This window comes from Myxocyprinus asiaticus, chromosome 10, assembly GCF_019703515.2.
Source record: "Myxocyprinus asiaticus isolate MX2 ecotype Aquarium Trade chromosome 10, UBuf_Myxa_2, whole genome shotgun sequence".
Lineage (NCBI taxonomy): Eukaryota > Metazoa > Chordata > Actinopteri > Cypriniformes > Catostomidae > Myxocyprinus > Myxocyprinus asiaticus.
In genome coordinates, this window is record NC_059353.1 from 6,254,026 (window position 1) to 6,275,536 (window position 21,511).

A 21,511-nucleotide genomic window follows, 5' to 3' on the forward strand; every position below is an offset into this window, starting at 1 on the left:
TTGACCCCATTTAGTTTCTTAAATGTTTCTGGTGTTGTAGTGCATGATTCATCTGTTTGATTTCAAAGTCTTTTATCAAAGTGTAAACGCTTTCTCCGCGTCTTAAAAGTCTTTTCTTTTATGCTAATGTAACCAAGGCTGTGTGGATGGGGAAAAATAAAATAACCTATAAAAGTCATAGCTCACTTTTCACAATCAATTCAAGTCCTGAAATCCCCCGCTCTACATTATATCCATTTCACTCAACAAATGTGTCACGCTACCAACAGTGTGTATTTTAATGCTAATGGACTTTCCTCATTCACTTCCATTGTAAGTACCTTAATTTTACTGCAATTTTTGCTTTTTTTTTTTTATATAAACTAGAGACGAGTCAAAATTATTTTCTGTGGTAATTAACAATGCTACAAATGTAATTGACTTAAAAATCAGGAACAATAATATTTAAACTTATTATCTAAATCTTAATATCTAAACTTACTGTAATTAATCCACACCACTTGTGCTATACACATAAATGACCTCAAATTGTGCAGTTAGTTGAGGTGTGATCTGACTTAAAATGTTCACATGGTTGATGATAAAACGGGTTAAACAACCAGCTAAACTGATATTTACTCTCCTGCCTTACTCCACTGGCTTAACTGAAACAAACTTTTGTTAAATATTTGGTGATTTTACAACATTATGAAATCATTTCTAACCCTTATTTAGCTCAGTGTGAAGATGATTTCAATATAGAGCATTTACCTGTTCTGAGGTCCATCACCCACTAGGTATTCAATGACCCGGTCCATGGCACCTCGCTCTCTGGGGAGGATGGGTCTGGCCAGCGGAGGACCTGGAGGGTGCATTCCTGTGAACAAACACTTAAGTAAATTTAGATTTGTGTTTTCATTTTGTAGAATTTGATGTATGTATGTATATATATATAGTAATTTATGAATAGTTGATTTCTGGAACAAACATTTTGAAAAAATTGCACATTGTGTTTGTGATGTTGTACAATTGTGTTGGGATTTGTACTGTATTAGAATATGTAATAATGTTTAGAGATTCTTTAAGGGTGGGATATATTTCAGATTAGATTTAAATGCAAAAAACTAGTGGTCAACTGAAAGGTTTTTTTTTTTTTTTTATGCCTGATGCAGATATCCAGAGAGCAGGGTGGCCAATAGGCCAATATAATATTGACATATCACACAATTAATATAGTAAATAACTTGGTTAAACTTTGTAAAAATAATTATAATAATAATTAAAAAAAAAACATCTTTAAAGAAATAAGATTGCATTTTAAAAGATAGATAGCAGTTTCTTCTGTTTAATCATCCAATTTTAGTAATTTGTTTGAACATAGAAACTGTTCTTATATTAGGAATCACATTAACTCACAAATGACAGAAACAAACGAATTGTACATACAGTACATACAGTGCACAGTGAACATGACATTTACTATAGCACACATAAATCATGTTTACTTCTCACGCGCTAGTGCAGATCCAGCAAGCAGTAATCTACTGACCGCTTCTAGCTTACACGGCCCGGATCACCTGCTTGGAGTGTCACGGACTGACCATCATGCAAACATTCATGAGTCAGAGGAACAGAGTTTTGATCCAGGCTGACAGAATACATGCTTCAGAGGAAGATATAAGAGCGCTCCACAGGAAGAAAATGATGGATTCACTCAAGTTTTGTGAGGTTCGTGAATTACATCTGTTTAAACAAGGTCTAAAAATTCTAAATATCGGCTGATTTATCAGCCACTGCGATATATCGGGTGACCACTATAAACAACACTGCCCTGAATGTGCAGTGAAAAGTGGAACAAAAAAACAAAAACAATTGAAAACAACAGAATTGAACAATAAATCGAAGAAAGAAAAAAAAGAGAGAGAGATTAAAATTACGGCTTCCGCAGTTAACCAATCGTGAAAAGTTTTAATTACAGAATTCCCTTTTGGTATTATAATTATACATCAAAATCATATAAACAAATCATACAATCATTTGTGTCTAAATTTTCTATTTACAACTTAATAGTTTGTAGTAGTAAATAATTTCATAGTAAAACTTTTTTTTTTTCTTTTTTTTTTTTAAAGCTTTGGGCATTGTAACCAATCAGAGACATGTCTGTTGTGCGTATGAACGCTATAATAAATCAGAGTGTTTATATTAGCCATTTTCTGTGCTGAATTTATTGGAACTTCTTCAAAATTCATCAGAATGGATTTAAACAGGTGCAATACGTATTAATTTTAGGTGAGAGTACTACAGTCTCAATGGCTGCTGTAGGTATAATCAAATTAGCTCAAATATTTAACAAACACAAAAGGGGCAGGGAAGTTTGAGAATAATGCGTGTCCCAATTCTTCCTGTGGAATTCTGTCAGTAACAGTCCAAAAGAGTGAGTTTAGCCCAAGACCACCTTTATTAAAATGAATGAGAAAAATTAAATCACCCAATATGGCGGATGTAGAATAGGAAGTCCTGCCTTACCGGTAAAAGAACCAATCAGTTTTTAGATACAGACATCGCCTGTCAGTCAAGTTTAGAAAGCACATGCGCATTAGCTGGACCAGCCTGAAAAATAGTGTTTTTTAGCATGATTTATGATACCACTGTTGTCAGATTTAACTGTTGATTTAAAATATGTCCTTTGATAATAATCTTGACCAATCATTTTGTAGATTTTGGTCTTTTTACTATTCAAGTAGATAGTAGCTGTTCTTTTATGCCACTTGCATCCATAGAAAATAGCTGCCTGGGAGTGTTCCAAAGATGGCCGCTGAATGGACTGACTTGCCTTGAAAGGGACTTTGGTTTAGTGCTGATGCGTGTTTTATGTCTCACATGAACACAGTTTTCAGCTTGTTTTGGATGCGTTGCCTAAATACACGCAGCTGCCCTAAACAAAGTACATTTACTTATGTAAATTCTATTAAATCAAAATTAATAATTGTGAATACAATATCAAGGGACATAAGACAATTGATGTGCCATAATCGTGCAGCCCCAATTAAAAAAAAACACTATTCACCACAATTGCCTGTCGCAAATTTGCAGCAAACAGTTTGCACCAAAGCTCATTTGCATTTGAAAATATGAGCTTGCGCCATATTTGTGGCAATGTCTGCCAGACATTTGCCACAGGGTTTTGCATTTGTTGTATTTTTGTAAGACTGCACGTGTGCCGATATCTGTGGCTCTGTGCTACAGAGCCGATGATGAATGATAAGAGGGACAGCTTTTAATAACGACTTTGATATGGACCTCCCTCATGAAGCCTGCTGTGATCCACTCTCATAATTAATATAATTTAACATCAAGAGCAATCATAGTGAGAAAACTGGTCATTTCTGCCAGACTTGGCATAGTCTGGAATCCCTGCTGCTTACTCATTTACCAGCATATGGAGACGCCGCAGTGGACCACGGTGCTTTTCTCTTCCAATTTCTTCCTAAAGGTGTTTGCTTGAACAGGGCCCAGAACTGTTTGCACATGGCAAAACTTACTTGACTAACACACCAGGCCCTGTGTCAACCGTCTGTCACTGCTAACAGATGTTTGCAGTGGAGTGGGGACAAAATGAAAAATGATGAGAGAATGTAAAGTTAAAATGCAGAACTAAAATGCATATCACAAAATTTACACAAGATCTCAATGAGCAATTTTTGCATGTTTCTTCAACTTCTGCCATTTTTAGCACTGTAAACTTCTAGAAAGTAAAGTGTTAAAACATTTTTCATACTCTCACTAGTTTCCTTCATCACTGTCTCTCACCTTCCTCCCTACTTGTACTTCTCAGATTAATTTGAAACTTTGTATTGCAGCACTTCCTGTTATTACCTCCTTATGACGAATCGCTTTTGCTGTATTCCTCATTTGCAAATCATATTGGATAGAAGCATCTGCTTAATAAATAAATGTAAATGTAGTTTAATTTGTCTACTAACAATGTCCATTAGTGTATATACATGCATCACAGGAGATTTACCTAAAAGTCATGAAAATTCCAACCACAGTGTTAGCACATATACAGTTGAAGTCAGAAGTTTACATACAATTAGGTTGAAGTTATTAAATCTCATTTTTTAACCACTCCACAGATTTCATATTAGCAAACTATAGTTTTGGCAAGTCGTTTAGGACATCTACTTTGTGCATGACACAAGTAATTTTTCCAACAATTGTTTACAGACAGATTGATTCACTTTTAATTGACTATATCACAATTCCAGTGGGTCAGCAGTTTACATACACCAAGTTAACTGTGCCTTTAAACAGCTTGGAAAATTCCAGAAAATTATGTCAAGCCTTTAGGCAATTAGCCAATTAGCTTCTGATAGGCTAATTGGAGTCTACTGGAGGTGTACCTGTGGATGTATTTTAAGGCCTACTTTCAAACTCAGTGACTCTTTGCTTGACATCATGGGAAACGTAAAAGAAATCAGCAAAGACCTCAGAAAAAAAAACAACTGAGGACCTCCACAAGTCTGGTTCATACTTGGGAGCAATTTTCAAATGCCTAAAGGTACCATGTTCATCTGTACAAACAATAGTACGCAAGTATAAATGCCATGGGACCATGCAGCCATCATAACGCTCTGAAAGGAGATTAGAGATGAACGTAGTTTGGTGCGAAAAGTGCAAATCAATCCTAGAACAACAGCAAAGGATCTTGTGAAGATGCTGGAGGAAACAGGTAGACAAGTAACTATATCCACAGTAAAACGTGTCCTATATCGACATGCTCAGCAAGGAAGAAGCCACTGGTCAAAAACCACCATAAAAAAGCTAGGGACACATAGGATCTTACTTTTTGGGGAAATGTCCTCTGGTCTGATGAAACAAAAATGTAACTGTTTGGCCATAATGACCATCGTTATGTTTAGAGGAAAAAGGCAGAAGAACACCATCCCAACCGTGAAGCATGGGGGTGGCAGCATCATGTTGTGGGGGTGCTTTGCTGCAGGAGGGACTGGTGCACTTCACAAAATAGATGGCATCATGAGGAAAGAAAATTATGTGGATATATTGAAGCAATAACACAAGACATCAGCCAGTAAGTTAAAGCTCGGTCACAAATGGGCCTTCCAAATGGACAATGACCACAATCATACCCCCAAAGTTGTGGAAAATGGCTTAAGGACAACAAAGTCAAGGTATTGGAGTGGCCATCACAAAGCCCTGACCTCAATCCGATAAAAAAAATGTGTGGGCCAAACTGAAAAAGAATGTGCGAGCAAGGAGGACTACAAACCTGACTCAGTTACACCAGTTATGTCTAGAGGAATGGGCCAAAATTCCAGCAACTTATTTTGAAAAGCTTGTGGAAGGCTACCCAAAACATTTGACCCAAGTTAAACAATTTAAAGGCAATGCTACCAAATACTAACAAAGTGTATGTAAACTTCTGACCCACTAGGAAAGTGATGAAAGAAATAAAAGCTGAAAATATAGCTGCAAGCAGCAATTATCAGGGCCAAGTACAGGAATGGAAAAAATAGTGAAACTTGCATTTCTGTGAAGATTTTAGGCAAACGGCTCGAAAAACAATGAAAAGAATCACTTCTAATGTAATATACATTGTTCTTGGCATCAGCCAAGGAGTCTATCAATGACAATAGACTAAAATTATCAAAAGTTATTAACATTTGTAAAACCATTATGATGTAGCATGATACAACTTATCGTTTTTCAATTATTTTATCAATATACACACTCAGATCGATGTGAACTCTTATTTCATAATAAAATTGATACAACATTTAAATACAATGAATTAATTTTGAAATTAATTTCTTACAAAATGTTGCAAATGTTTTCTTCTTTACTTGTCATATGAACAATCAGACAGTAAGTATACTGAAGAGCTAGTTTATAACTGGCACTGTCCCATATATGGGATGTTTTTGCTTTTTTAGCATTTTTATATATTTTTATATTACCTTCATATCCAACTTTAATCTTGACAAACCTTATAACGTTTGAAAGCTACAAGTCTCTAGCTTCGAAATATGGCCACTGTTTTGTGATCTGAATGACATCAGAGTAATGCATTACTAATATTGAAAGAGTGGATTTTAAAACATGCAACATGTGAGGTATTATCTTTTATATCTTCTGGTCATGATCCGATCGGATGATGGCAGGAAATTCAAGCATACAGTCCATGGTAAATGTCCACGATTGAAAGTAGACTTGACCATTTTATCCAAAACAGCGAAACTTGAGGCTAGATTTGAGTACTTTGGAATAAGTTCCATGCAGTTTTGAGGAGGAATAAACGCCAAACCAGCAGGAGTGCATATTCTGTGTTTGGACTCATAGCAGATATAGGGCAAGAGCTAAATGCACAGGTGCTGATCAGTGTGAATTATGGGCTCTTTGTATCATTTATTATTTGATTTAGTGGTGTAAACAAACTATTATATAATTTATGACAGAAAAATATATGTTTGTTAGAAATGTGAATAATTACTAGGGGTGTAACGATTCATCGACCTAATAACCAATGTCATCGATACAACTCTTAAATATTGATAGACATTTTTAAGATGTACCTTTATTTTAATACTCTCATGTCAGCCACATCCGTACACATATCTGTCAGGCGATGAAGCAACCTTATTACATTAATTTCACTTTATGAGCGTTAAATACGCTTTTCATGTGGGTCAAGGATGTGCGCAGGGTCTGTGAAGCCAAATTATGCTCTGCTCTCCGTGCGCAAGCGTCAACCGGGCTTCCCATGAAACGTGAGCTCCATTGACAGGATCCGTGCGAGCGCATCAATCGGGAACTCCTTAAAATGTGAGCTCTCATGACAAACGCAGAGCGGCTCACATGCACGATTCATTCGAACCATTTGAATTTTACATGAGAATTAGCTATTTCAAAGTACTATGGAGCAGTTCAACCATCATGTAAAATGTCTCGACAACGGCGACATTCTGAACAGCACTAACGAGGGAAAGAGAAATCACCTGCTGCCCAGCACTAACATCAGTTATAAGACTTTACACATCTACACATCAACACCCTTACTAACATTTATCCCAGTTAACTGTAAAAAAAAAATGTCATTACATCTGTGGAAGTTGTATCCAAGAAAACCATGGATAGCATGGATAGTTGGAAACAAGTCATGGGTATGCAAGTACTTTGAATTGGATTAAACTGAAAAATAAGCTGTAATCAAACAACTGATTATCACTTGTGTGTGACGTTATTTTTTATTATCTGTATAATTTTTTTCAACATCTGAAGTACCTTATTTTGTTGTGGATGTCTCAATATGGATAATAAATTTGCACTTTTCAGAGAGCTCAATAAAATAATTCAAATTACATTTGGTTGCATTTGAGGGCAAACATTTTTTTTACTTATTGATTGTGTAAAATAGGCACATAATATCGATTGCAGGGCCCTGAATCGAATCAAATCAAAATCGTATCGCGGCAGACTTTGAAGTATTGGCAAATATCGGATCGCAGGCCAAGAGAATCGATATCAGATCGTATTGTGATGAAACGTCCGATTTACACACCTAATAATTACTGGCTTCCACTGCTAACAATACTAACACTGTAACCATGCATTATAAATGTAATTATAATAATTATAACCTGTAATTAATTTTAATGTTTTCCAATAAAATAGTGTGGTTTGATAGTTTGTGGTTTGAGTGGTGTTTCTGGAATTCGTTTTTCAAAACATTTCTGAAATTACTTTTTCACTTTTGCACCAACAGAGTTCTGATTTCACCCTGTGGCCACTTTTGGTACTGCGCCTAGTAAATGTTAGAAAAATAATATATTTTCTAATTTATTTACTTGAAATTTGGGACACAACTTGGTTTGATGTATGGCTTTAATTTTCTGTAATGTATTTGGATGCCACATTTCTTTATATATTTTTTCATAGATAAAATTTAGTGCACTGCATTTTCATTTAAATAAACTTCTATAACTTTATTAACTTAACTGATTTCACTTACACAATAATCTCCCGAGTGTCTTCTTTATAAAGAGTATAAAATTAGGTCTGTAGACCCAGGCATTTCAGAATGACAGGCATTTAAATCTGAGTATGTCACTCTTGGAACAATGGAGCTTTGATGTCATCTTGTGGCCACATTTGGTACACGTCTACAATAATTCTAAGAAATTTGGCATTATATAACTTATTTACTTGAAATTTGGGATACAACTTGGTTTGATATATGGCTTTAATTTTCTATAATTTTTTTGGCAACCAAATATATATTTTTATATTTGTTTTAATAAATTAAATACAATTTTAGTGCATTGCATTTTCATTTCAATAAACAAACTTCTATAACTTAAAAAATAAATAAATAAAAAAATTAAAACTACTGATTCATTTGCACAACAATCTCCCATCTTTAAAAGAGAGACCAAAATTAGGTCTTCAGTCCCTAGCATTCAAGAGCAACAACCATTTAAACTTGAAAATGTAATTTTCTGGTAAATGCTAAAAAAGGGGAGTGCCAGTTAAGGGGATAGTATACCGAACATTTGTTATTTTGAAGTCAGATGACTGAGGGTCCGTTTACACGCAACATTTTCAACTAAAAACGTATGCGTTTTGGCTGTTCTTTACATGACAACGGCATATTGGGGCCTGAAAATGCAAACTTTTGAAAAAGGGTTTCAAAGTGCAAGTTTTTGAAAACAATTATCGTCTTCGTGTAAACATACAAAAACGCGAATTTGTGAAAACGATGACGTCATTACATGTTATAGAAAGAATTATGGATTGATAGGCATCAATTTGATATGTATAATTTCAATATGAATACTGGTGTCTGTGCAAATAACAATAATCAACAATTTATTCATTTGGAGTGTTTTGTATGGAGTGTGAACATTGTACAGTAGGTAGAACCTGCAATTTGACAATCTTGAAATTAATGTTTGGATTCAGATGGGAAAAATGTATTTAAATGTTATTTATTTAATTTTATTTGATGTACCTTTACCCTGCAATTCATTCACTCACCGCTTATGTATATAGCCTATAGACAGAGATGTGATGTCATGTACAGTATTCAATGATATGCTTAGAATATGAAAACATGAGGCAATGAAAATGCATGTTAGATCCCGTGTACACAAGAGTTCTGTCTGATATCCAAAACCAGTCAACATCAGCAGCTTGTTATGTTAACTTACTCTCCTACCAGCCCAAGAGTCAGCAGGGGGAATACAGAAGGCAGGAGACAAAGTGATGGTAAAAATGAACAGAGTTTATTGAATAATCTTGAGAGTTCAGTCTATAGGAATGCGTGCGAGTACTTCAAAACAATGCGCGAGACATTCAAAACTACAATGGCGGACTACAGGACTGTGTTTGTGCTGCTCAAGATTTTGAGTTTATTGACGCTTCTCCAGCAAGGTAATTGTAGTAATCATGCAACCTCAACGTCAGTCCAGACAAAATTGCTCAATGCTTTCGCCATCTTTCTCCATCTTCATTGTTTGTATTCACCGCTCTGTGGAAGAACGCTTGTGCGCGCAGGCGCGTAGTGTTTCTTTAGAAAGTGATATTGCCAACTACTGGCCTGGCATGCATAATACAGCGTTTTTAGTCATTTTCACGGATCTGTGTGAATGGGGATCATTTTCACAACGTTGTCGTCTGTACACGAAACTTTTCAAAAACGCAAAAGGAAAAACGTTTCCGTTTTTAATGCATCGTTGTCATGTAAACGTACCCTGAGTGTAAAGAAATGCAGTGCAGTGAGTCTGATGTTCATTTATTAACTGTTCTGGGCAGTGTTTCCCAAAAGCATCAATAGTTTAAGTTGACCATAGGTACCATAGGCATCAATGGTCTTTAAGATCCACTTGGGCTAACAATGCTTTTTGTTAACACAGCCCTGAGTGATTCCATTCATTCAGTTGAACGATTTATCAGACTGAATCAACATGCAAGTTTTTGAGTAAGAGTGAATTATTCATCCTTTGCCACCCTGATTGACGCAAGTCACTACACCACAACAAGGACCTAGAGCACACGGGGAATTGGGCATGCCAAATTGCGGAGAAAATCCCCCCCCAAAAAAGACACGAATAATTTTTTTTAACATTTTTATATATTTCATTATATTTGTTTTTTACCTCAAGCTAGCACTGTCCTGAAACTTGAGCACCTTCAGGGCATCGCACCAATGACACATACCGAGTTTTGTAACGATAAGCCAACGTATTTGTAAAATACAGCATTTTAAACAAAATTAAAAATGTCCGATGCCGAAAATGGCCGACATAGGCAAAATTGGTATCAAGAGTCTAGTTTCTAGTTGTAGGACAATCCGTTCAGAAGTTATAAGCAAAAACAGCCATTTTTTTTTATATCTCTTGACCCGTAGAGATATAAAAATGCTGTGCCAAAATGCTGCAGGTCACCTCAGGCCATGATGGCTATGATGCATACCAAGATTAGTCACAATCCGTCAAAGCATTTTGGAGATACAGCCTCATATTCAGTTTGGCGCATTCTTCATTGAATTTGTTGAAACGGCATTCAAAAACGGTTTGGTCTATCAAAATTCTTTTAACAACTTTTTGTCCTGAATGTCTCCAGGTGACACACGGCAATTTTTTAATTTTATTTTTTTCCCCCAATTTGGAATGCCCAATTCCCAATGTGCTTTTAAGTCCTTGTGGTCACGTAGTGAACCGCCTCAATCCGGGTGGCAGAGGATGAATCCCAGCTGCCTCCGCATCTGAGACCGTCAACCTGCACATCTTATCACGTGGTTTGTTGAGGTTCGCTGCCACGGAGACATGGCATGAAGCCTCCACATGCGCTATCCACCGCGGCATCCACGCTCAACTCACCACGTGCCCCACCGAGAATGAATCACATTATAGTGACCACGAGGAGGTTACCCCATGTGACTCTACCCTCCCTAGCAACCGGGCCAATTTGGTTGCTTAGGAGATCTGGCTGGAGTCACTCAGCACACCCTGGGATTCGAACTTGCGATTCCAGCGGTGGTAGCCAGCGTCTTTACCACTGAGCTACCCAGGCCCCCACGCATGCCAATTTTTGTGCAAATTGGACATACGGTCTAGGACGAGTTTGAAAAAGTAGGTTTTTCAGAACATTCTAAATGGTGGAAAATCTAGTCAGTCGGAAATTGAATCCATGGTATGCTTTCGATTCGGCATGAGCTCCGGAATCAGGGGAAAACATAATTTTGTCTCTAGGACTTGTTTCAAAAGTTATTTGCATAAACATGAGTGAAATTTGAACTATTGGTTGCTAGAGGGTTTGATATAAAGACTCCAAATTTGCTATGGTATCACTTCAGACTGTCCTCTACCTGTGTGCAAAATTTCATAAATTTCCCGCAAACGGTTCTATGGGCGCCCATAGGATCCATGTACAGAAGAATAAGAAGAATAAATATAGCTGCAAGCACCAACACCGGGGTCAAGCCCATTATTGGCAACATGATCAGCCAAAGAAACATCATGATTTAAGTTAGAATCCGATGAACGCTGTAGGAGTTAGAAAAAGTAAGCTATCAATGATAAAAAGAGCATCTATTTTAAAAATATCTAAAAATAGCTATTTTGCTGAATTCTTGTCCAGTAGGTGGCACTGTTCCGAAACCGCTCAGGTACCATCAGGGCATGATGGCTATCACATGTAACAAGTTTTGTTTTAATAGGCAAAAGTGTTGCCAAGATACAGCCTTGAGACCTGTTTGGCATGTCCGCAATGAAATTCACTGTTGATTGGCCAATGGTGGCAATGTATCTCAATAAACGTGACTGTGCTCATGGTCAGTGATGGCGAGTCTGACAAAGACACTGCATGCAAATTTTGAAGTCAATCAGACCAATGGCTCCATAGAGCCACTTTCACGTTGTTTCCTCTTATAGCGCCACCAAGTGGCCAAGCTCCGCAACTTTTTCAGTGTGTTCTCAGATTGAGCCCTTATATAAGTGTCAAATTTGGTGAAAATATCTCATTCCGTTATATTCATTTACATAAAAGCGGAGACAACTTTTAATTTCATCGGCCTGTTTTTGGCACTTACAATAAAAATTTTGCCATGTTCCTTATTACCTCAAAGAACTTGCTTAGAGCGATTTACTGGTGGTGCTTTCATTCCGATCGGACGAACGGCCTAGAAGCAATTCGCTAAAGTATTTTTGGAACTTTTTTCAAAATGGCAACAGGCCATACGGCAAATCCTTGCAAAATCCTCACGATCAATAGGGTCTTTGCTCTTTCAGGGCTTGACCCCTAAAAAGTGTATGTAAACTTCTGACTTCAACTGTACAATTCTGTTTTGTGTTTAACAGAATTCTGTGTTAGAAACAGTGTTCGTACAGATGCTTCAAAGTTAAAATACTCTTCAAGGACTTTTCAAGCAGATTTTTATTTGTTTTCAAGGACTATGTTCAAACAAATTCTTTGTTAATTTTAAATAAAAATATTTTATTTCATTCAGTTAATTTATTTCTATAAAACACCACTTATTACAAGTACAACATATCTCAATTTGCATCTTTATCTACACATTCTTACAATTCTTGGTTCATTCATGATGAAATTGATGTGTTATTGTAGTGTGCTCCCATAAAACGCACTTCGCTTTCCAACAAAAATGAATAACTGGGTCCGTAAACAGTAGTCCATATGACTCATGTGCTATGTTCCATGTTTTCTAAAGTCACACAATAAATTTATGTGAGGAACTCACCAAAACTGCAAATAGGTCATTCTCCAAACTTACAAAATACTGACATTTTCTGTTCAGTTTTTGCCCATAAACGCTGAGGGTAAAAATTTTGTAACATGTTGACATTATTTTTATTCATAAAGCACAACTAGGCTGTTGTTCTCTCTTTTATTATTTAATTTTGTTTCACAAATGAAGCAAGTTAACACTAAATGTCATAGAAGTGGTGTACCAGCTGAAGGGGGCAAGGATTTTTTTCAGGCAACTGACAAATTCAAATATATCTAAAACAATAAATGTGTAAAACAGAGTCAAGCCATTTAATATTATTAAAGGTTAGGTTATAAAATATAAAAATATATTTTATTTTAAATCTTTTTTATGACTAAAAAAAGTCAAGGAACATGTTTGTCAGCATATTTTGATTTTGACCCAAATGCTTTCAGAAATAACCTATTTTGAGAGACACAAATTTCTTTACATAAGGGGGGCGCTAGACGGCTCACAAAACTGAATCCTCCACTGATCTGCATTCAAATCTCAGAACATTTTACATCTCATCTAATTTTTCACTCTGGAGAGTAATTTTTTATTAAAACTGATAGTTGCAAGGACACATACTTGTTAAATCCACCGCAGCGGTATCTATAAAATATATATTTTTAAATCCTCCAGTAACAATTGATTGTGATTGGCCCATTCTGAATAGCGCTGCAATCGTGTTGACGTGTTTTTCCAAAAAAAAACTAAAATAACATTTAATTTCTTAAATGATTTAAGCAACTTATTTAATTATTTTTTTATAATTCAAGAACTTAAGCACCTTTTGGTAATTTTTTTTTATTTTCAAGGGTTTTCCAGGACTTAAATTTGAAAAAGCCAAATTCAAGTACTTCAAGCACCTTGTACCAACCCTGTAGAAATTAAATATACATTTATTAATTTTTTTTTGTCTTGCTGGGGCTAATTTCAATTGCAAACATCTTATGCATCCTAAATACAATGAAATAATGTTTTCACACTTATTGCATAATTTGGATAAATTAAAGCTTGATGGAAATGACGCCCAATGAAAATGTTGTGCTAACAAGTGATATTTACCAATATTTTTCTTTGTTTTATAAAGGCTGGATTACACTACCCATCCTTAACACCAATTATAGCCCCGATTTGTAGTCAGGCCAAGTTGGTGGATGACACCCACCAAGAACAAAATAAATCAATCTGATTGGCTGATGAATCTGACAGTCTGACTTTAGTTGCTCATTCATTTGCACTGAGGGATTCTGTGGAAATTCTGAAGGCTTAACAGGGTGGATCTCTGCTTCTGAATGTAATTTGTGAAACAGCCTTCATTAGGCCTCAACAATAAGGATTTTTTCTACTGGCCTGGTCGGGCCAGTGCTTCAGATTTTTACTGGCCCTGCCAAAATTTTCACTGGCCCCAACACAAAAATGATAAATAGCTGTTTTTACCATCATGGCTTTAAAAATGTGTCCGAAGATAATTATTTTTTACATATATTATGTTTTTAAGCCAATGTCCCCAAAACTGAATCACATTTATAATTTGCAAGATATGATTTATGCCTTATGTAATCCCATATAAGCGCTTTACAGATATAAATTCATAAATACATCATATTAACCTCAGCCATAATGCCATTTACACATGAGTTTTTATGCGAAGAGTTCTGTTGTGCAGATGATGGGTTTTCGGTCTCCCGTTTAGTCATGCAACTCTTGGCCATGTATAGTGTATTCACACACAGGATCAAAGATTTAATCACTGAGTTAAAGATGTGATTATTGGCTGAATGTTATAAACATATGAATCCCTGAGAAGAGACTTGCTACCAAATCGGTTGTGACATGCAATATACATTAGGGAGATATTAGGCCTAATCTGTGAATTAACAATGTGTATATAACATGAAATCAGACAACCTAAAGACCAACACAGACTGATGCACAAAGCACAAATACAAAAATAACTGTACGGTCCAGAAATAAGACACGAAACAGGTGTCTCATGAGGATGATATGAAGTAGACTGTTTCAAATATTCATCTTCACCCTGCAGCTGAACAGCTCTGATAATAATAGCCTAATAGCCATAGTGATTTTGCTTCTTTTCATATCAAACGGCATTATGTCGAATTAATGTTTACGTTTTGAAACATCACCTAATTAAATGCATACTTACATTTTGGATATTTAGCAGCTCGTGATTTCCAGACACGTGTATAACTGGGGTTTAACAAAGTTTATTACGTCTCATTCAGCGCTTCATCTCTAAAGGCGAATTAATGAGAAAAAATGTGTTTGTTTTTTTACAGTGGGAATAAAATTAGCGCTCTGTCCCTTTACGAGAGCACATGCATGTTAAACAGTCTACGCTGCATAGAGAAGATGATGATGAGACATATGCATGGAGAGACATGGATTTTCAGTCCTATAATAAGAAACTGTTGATTTCTTATGTTCCAAAGTGTGGATTACTGCTTTTCACCAACATGTGAAAACGAAAAATGTGGGAATTTCGTGCACTGTGAACACAGAATGCGTAGGGATACTTAATGTTGCACAAGACGTTAAATCCCACTACGAAATTCATTAAGTGGGTTTTCTTCCTGCTATTTTCTACACACTGGTAATAGCTGCAGCTAAGACACTTGGAAAAGAGCGAGGACAGTGCTAGGAGCGTGTGCTCGGTGTCTGCACACGACTGCGCATTTGCGCGTCTTTGCAAGATAAATATACTCGCGCTCGCTCCTCGGTTAGAAGACTTCATTCGCGGCGTGTCATTTTTGTGCTCTCTTGCTTGTTATTTGCTTGCACTAATGTTATAAATGCAGCACTGGCCCGATCGGGCAAGTGACAGTTCTAGCAATCGGGCAGTCCTTATTGTCGAGCCCTGCTTCATGCTTCGCTCGTTACCGTCAAGGAATACATTCGGATTGAATAAACTTTTAGTTTTTCCCAATTCGTTTGTAGATGAATTAGCAGTGGAAAGCGATTGAAAATACATAGGCAAAAAGGTGAATGAGACTGAAAGAATGAATAATAATATATGAATTAGGCATGTTAGGCCAGCAGATAACGCTTTGCTGGCCCTGAGAATTCGCCACTGAGAAATGGAGACTGCGATCAAGCACTCAAATTGGAGCTTAACTTTTAACGCCACTTACATTCTGATTCAGAGAAGTTAGTTAGAAATAGTTTCAGAGAAATAATTAGTAATTTGTAGTGGATTACTTTGAGAGGGGATAAATTACCCAACACTGCTAGTAAGGGCTTTGTTGAACAGCCCACCTACAAGAGCTAAGGGCAATCAGATTTTCAGCGAGATAGGGTGACTCACCTGTCCCTGGGGCAGGGGTGCCAGCCGGAGTTCCAGGCCTTCTGATCAAACCGTGAGGGGCTGAGGTAGACAGACTTTTTTTTTCAGGTGGCCCCCCTGGGGCAGACAGTGGGGTAGGAGGGGCTGCAGCAGCAGTTATTGGAGCAAGAGGCGGACGTCCAGTAGGACGAGGGGTCACATGCCTCTGTCGCAGCTCTGTGAAGGAAATGTCATTATTCTTAGAGTTTAATATTATACTGGTTTATACAGTTTCTGAGGACATGGGCTGCTAAAATGTTTGTTTATTTCATTTTTTACGCCATGCCAGCTTCTATGGCTATATTCAGGTTTAGTTATTTAAAAATAGAGTTAAATAATGTGTTTAAGATTCATTTTTCATAAAAACCTTAAAACTAAATTTGGATTCACTTGATTAAAAACTTTTTCCAAAAGAATCAACTAAATAATACAGGTTCCTCAGATGTGAAGAGGTATGACAGTTCAGTAAAATATGTTTAAAGGATAGTGGGTTCTGACAAGATGAGCACTTTGGTGAATTTTCTCCTGATAGAAAAAATTGGTGTGCGAGTCTTGTATGTCCTATCCGGCATCATGTATAAATGACTTGATCCCAGCGATTATTAAAAGGGAACACATATCTTGTTCCAACAACAAGATTTATTTCTCACAATTTGTCGTTTAAACATTGATCCACTCCGACTGCCATTTGTTTTTGATATATACATTCAGAGTTGGTTTCAGATCTGTGGAAGGTATAGGGCATTTTACTGGTTCAGTAGATAGTGCTTCTCTGGCAGCTCTGTCTGCTTGTTCATTACCGGAGATTCCTGAGTGTCCAGGTACCCAGCAGAATATAATATTAAAACTCTTTGCTTCAAGAGATGACAGTTTGATTAAAATCTTCACGATTGTTGGGTGATCAGTTTTAGTAGCTTCCAATGCTTCAGGACATGATTTTGAATCAGTTATTATAAAAAAAAAAAAAAGCAGTCTCAAACTTCAGTGCCAGTAGTAAAGTGTTTGCCTCTGCAGTGAAAACTGAACTTTGGTCAGGAATGCGAATACCCTGACACAGTTGGTTTGTTGCAAAATCTGCTGCCACTTTATTTCCAGATTTAGATCCATCTGTGTATATTGGGATATGTTGTGGGTATACTGCTCTTATGTCCAGAAATTGTTGATGGAAATCATTCAGATGCGTTTTGGATTTTTGGTTCCTTGTTAAATCCAGATGGATTTGAGGCTTTTTAAGATCCCATGGAGGAATTTTGCAGAAATGTGTCTGTTCCAAACTGTTTAGATCCACTTTCAGATTCTCCAGATGGGTTTTATACACAGGCCAAATGGACGAATGAAACTTTTTTTTTTTTTTTTTTTTTTCATATATTGTTGAATGCTGAATTGGGAAAACTGCTGAATAGGCTGGGTTTTCTTTATTTGTTTTAAGTTTGGTTGCATATTGTAAGGCCAATTTTAGACATCTGCTTACCAAGGAAGTTTCATTGGCTTCCACATAGAGACTTTGGATTGGTGATGTTCTGTAGGCTCCCAAAGCTAGTCGTATACCTTGGTGGTATACAGTGTCCAAAGGTCATATGTATGACTTCCTAGCTGATCCATAAATGATACTTCCATAGTCCAGCTTTGAGCATACCATGGTTCTGTACAAGTTCATGAGAGTTGAGCTGTCTGCTCCCCATTTAGTTTTGGATAAAACCTTTAAAACATTCATAGCTGGCTGCTAAAATAAGGTCTATATTTAGGCTTGCTAACAAAGTCCCAAACTGGTGTGACCAAGGAAGTGTAAAATCTGAAACAATTTGGTTTGAAGACATGGATTAAATCACTTAAGTCTTGAGAATGGATTAATTTTATGCTGTCTTTAGGTCCATTTTGGACCCCATTGACTTCCTTTGTATTGGCAAAAACACAATCATCCTCCTTGTTTCGCAGAAGAAAGTTTTATTAGTCCTACCACTTTAACTGTCATTTTCTGTTGAGATCGACTTCTGTTTGGGGTCCCAGAGATGTGATAAAATAACAATTAGAAATGTCAAAATCAACTTATTGTATACACTCACTGAGCACTTTATTAGGAACACCTGTACACCTACTTATTCATGCGATTATCTAATCAGCCAATCATGTGGCAGCAGTGCAATGTATAAAATCATGCAGATACAGATCAGGAGCTTCACTTAATGTTCACATCAACCATAAGAATGGGGAAAAAATGTGATCTCAGTGATTTGGACCGTGGCATGATTGTTGGTGCCAGATGGGCTGGTTTGAGTATTATAACTACTGATCTCCTGGGATTTTCACACACAACAGTCTCTAGAGTTTACTCAGAATGGTGCCAAAAACAAAAAGCATCCAGTGAGCGGTAGTTCTGCGGATGGAAACACCTTCTTGATGAGAGAGGACAACAGAGAATGGCCAGACTGGTTCGAGTTGACAAAGTCTACAGTAACTCAGATAACCCATCTGTATAATTGTAGTGAGAAGAATAGCATGTCAGAATGCACAACACGTAAAACATTGAGGCGGTTGGGCTACAACTGCATAAGACCATGTCAGGCACTTTATTAGAACCAAAGTGTTCCTAATATTGTGCTCAGTGAGTGTATATTTCCTTCAAACTGGTTTGTTTTGACCTCATCAACACTAATAGACATATTAGACAAAATGTCAACCCTACTGTATTCTTTTAAGCAGACATGCACTTTTCAGAAAGGTTATTGTTATTCAGGACAGTAACACTGTTTTGGATAGTGTGTACACCAGTCAGACAACAGTAGCATGTGACACTTCATTGAATTTATTCTTGTTTTATTCCTGGTGTTATGAGACTCCAAATATGAGTTTTTATTTAATATTTTATTTATTTTTTTCCTTGGAGAGGAAATTTTTTAAGCATGTTATAGTTTAAATTTTGTTTTCTAGGTTCCTACACTTTTTGACCAATGAATTTCCATGACTTTTCTAGTTTGTAAAGAACGCACTCAAAAAGAGCAATCTCTAACAGATAACATATTTTAAAGTTGAGCATAACTAGGAATCTAGACATATCCATGATTTTTAAAATTGTATTAATGTCTAGTATAAGTATTTCTTTCCCTGGCCTTCCCAATTTTAAAATTCCCTGATATTTCCAGGTTTTTCATGAACGTAGGAATCCTGCGTTTATAATTAGCTTTCATAAAATAAGGAAAAGTCATTAAGTGACAATCTGATTCTTGAATGTTAAGCATGTTTTATTAACTATTAAAATTTCTATACAGAAAATGATGTTCAAAACAGAGGGAATATTTAGATTGCTCACCTTGGCCTTGTCTTGGAGTTGCAGGTTGGCTTATGGGTTGAGTTTCTAACTCCTTTAAATAAAACAAACAACAAAAACATGAATCTACAACATTTACCCAAATATTCATTTGTAGACTTCAGTTTTAGGTACTTACAAGCTTTTTCTTTGATTCTGGGTCGAACCGCTCCAGAATCAGTTTGGCATTTTTGTAGGTTTCAGTTTCCATCACCTGCTCAAGCTGTAAGAAAGATATTACACCATTACATAACTCCACAATTACATTCAACATTGTTGCTAATACACCAATGCAGAATATGTAATGCAAAATAAAGGCAAACATTAATAGAGATTTCAAAAATCTTTTAAGATAGTGAAAATCAATATCTTTTCAACAACAAAAAAGTAGCTTAACCCAATTGTTTATTTTGGGTTAAAAAGTGGAACAAATGGTGTCTGCTCACCGTGTTCCGTTGAGTTTTCTTTTAAAACTTAATTTCAGGGAAAGCGCAAATAGTGCTAATTATTTAACTTTAATGAATAGAATAATTACAAGCCCTACTGCGATAATGGGGAGTGTGAAAATCCATCAGCTGTAATTATTGAAAGTTATTAGACATGACATTGGATGACAAGCAATTTCTCAGATTTATTTCCTCCCATCACTAAACACTATTAATTTAAAGACAAGCCATTAGCCAAGCGCTTTACCAAGTAAAGTCTCTGTGCCAATTACCCGTCTTCATTGATTTCAGATTATTTATTAAGAGCAGAAATGATCTCTTTCTCTCTCTGACAGCAGAAGAGCTCAATACAATGCAAGGGAAACTGAAGGGCTGCTGCTTTTACGCTAAATTCAACAACACTGCACACCAGGATGTGACATTCAAGGAAGACACTTCTAGTGATTACTCACTATTTTCTTTTTCTCTGCTTTCAGCTCTTCTAATTTTTCATCTAAGATGTAAAAAAAAAAAAAAAAAAAAAAAAAAGAAAGAAAGAAAATAAAGACCAAATGAATGAATGTTTTTCATTGATTAAATCTACTGTGTTATCTCAGACTGACCTCATAGTGAGATCAAATATGTTATCAATATCAAATCCAGATTTTGCTGGTGTTTACAGTAAGAGTGAAATTCTTACTGTTTCTCTCTGTCCGTTTGTTGTATAAAACAATCAGCAATTTCCTCAGGAGCCAGACTCTACATGCAGGTATAGAAAATCATTAACAAAGTCAACAACACAATTTTACATGTATTCATCCAAAACACTACAAGTGACAAGTAAATAATGTAATAATTCAAATAATTTTGAAAGATTGAAATAATTTCAATCAACATGACCAAAGCAAATTTCAACATTTATTATTATGATATCTATTGAAGTATGAAGTAAATACAAACAAACAAATAAATAACAAGAAAAAAAAAATTATTCGCTAATGGGTAAAGAAAAATAAACAATGCAAATGGGAAAACAAGTTTATTTTTCTTACACCTTTAACAAATAGTTTTTTTTTCTTGTTGTTGTTTTAAAGTACTAACCTCATTAAATTTTATTAAAATGTCTCTGAAAACAGTGCTTAATATCTTGTCATTTTGTTTTAAGTAAATGTATCATGGTTTAAGAATATTAAGATATTTTAACTGTAAAACAAAATAAAAAAAACATTTCAGTGTATTTAAAATGTATTACTTTATGTAATTTACCACAAACCTTTAATTGGTTTCAAATTAAAAACAGCATCAAAAGTACTTACATTAATGGAAATACCATGAACGGTGAAGCCACTATTAATTTTCCTATCAGCTGCTCTGGGATATACCGCACATAGATGACTAAACAGGCTATCAGGTAAATCAGAGCTGAATACAACAGCAGCCTGTAAACCCATAACTTCAACTGCTTCTGGTTCTTCTCTCGATATTCCTCAAGGGACTGAATATCCTGTAGAATGTGCAGAAGTATATGTTATGCAATAAAAAAATGTGTTCAGAGAAATGGAGGCATGTTTAGCAGGGAAAGATCAAATAACAGCAAGCATGACGGCCTAAAGACACAAAATTACAGTTTAACTTTAAAGTCCCCAGCAGCACACAGGGTGTGA

At 36.0% G+C, this 21,511-nt stretch overlaps 1 protein-coding gene across 1 annotated transcript in view; it reads right to left on the reverse strand.

Moving 5' to 3' along the window:
• Positions 1-21,511, reverse strand: part of LOC127447425 (endoplasmic reticulum junction formation protein lunapark-A-like) — a 29,950-nt gene that overhangs the window by 3,654 nt on the left and 4,785 nt on the right. The window contains exons 4-10 of the mRNA XM_051709306.1: positions 21,164-21,351; positions 20,548-20,606; positions 20,321-20,361; positions 19,562-19,645; positions 19,426-19,477; positions 16,101-16,295; positions 751-856 (exon numbers count right to left, since the gene is read on the reverse strand). Coding sequence (XP_051565266.1) covers positions 751-856; positions 16,101-16,295; positions 19,426-19,477; positions 19,562-19,645; positions 20,321-20,361; positions 20,548-20,606; positions 21,164-21,351 — 725 coding nt within the window. The remainder of the gene's footprint in view (positions 1-750; positions 857-16,100; positions 16,296-19,425; positions 19,478-19,561; positions 19,646-20,320; positions 20,362-20,547; positions 20,607-21,163; positions 21,352-21,511) is intronic.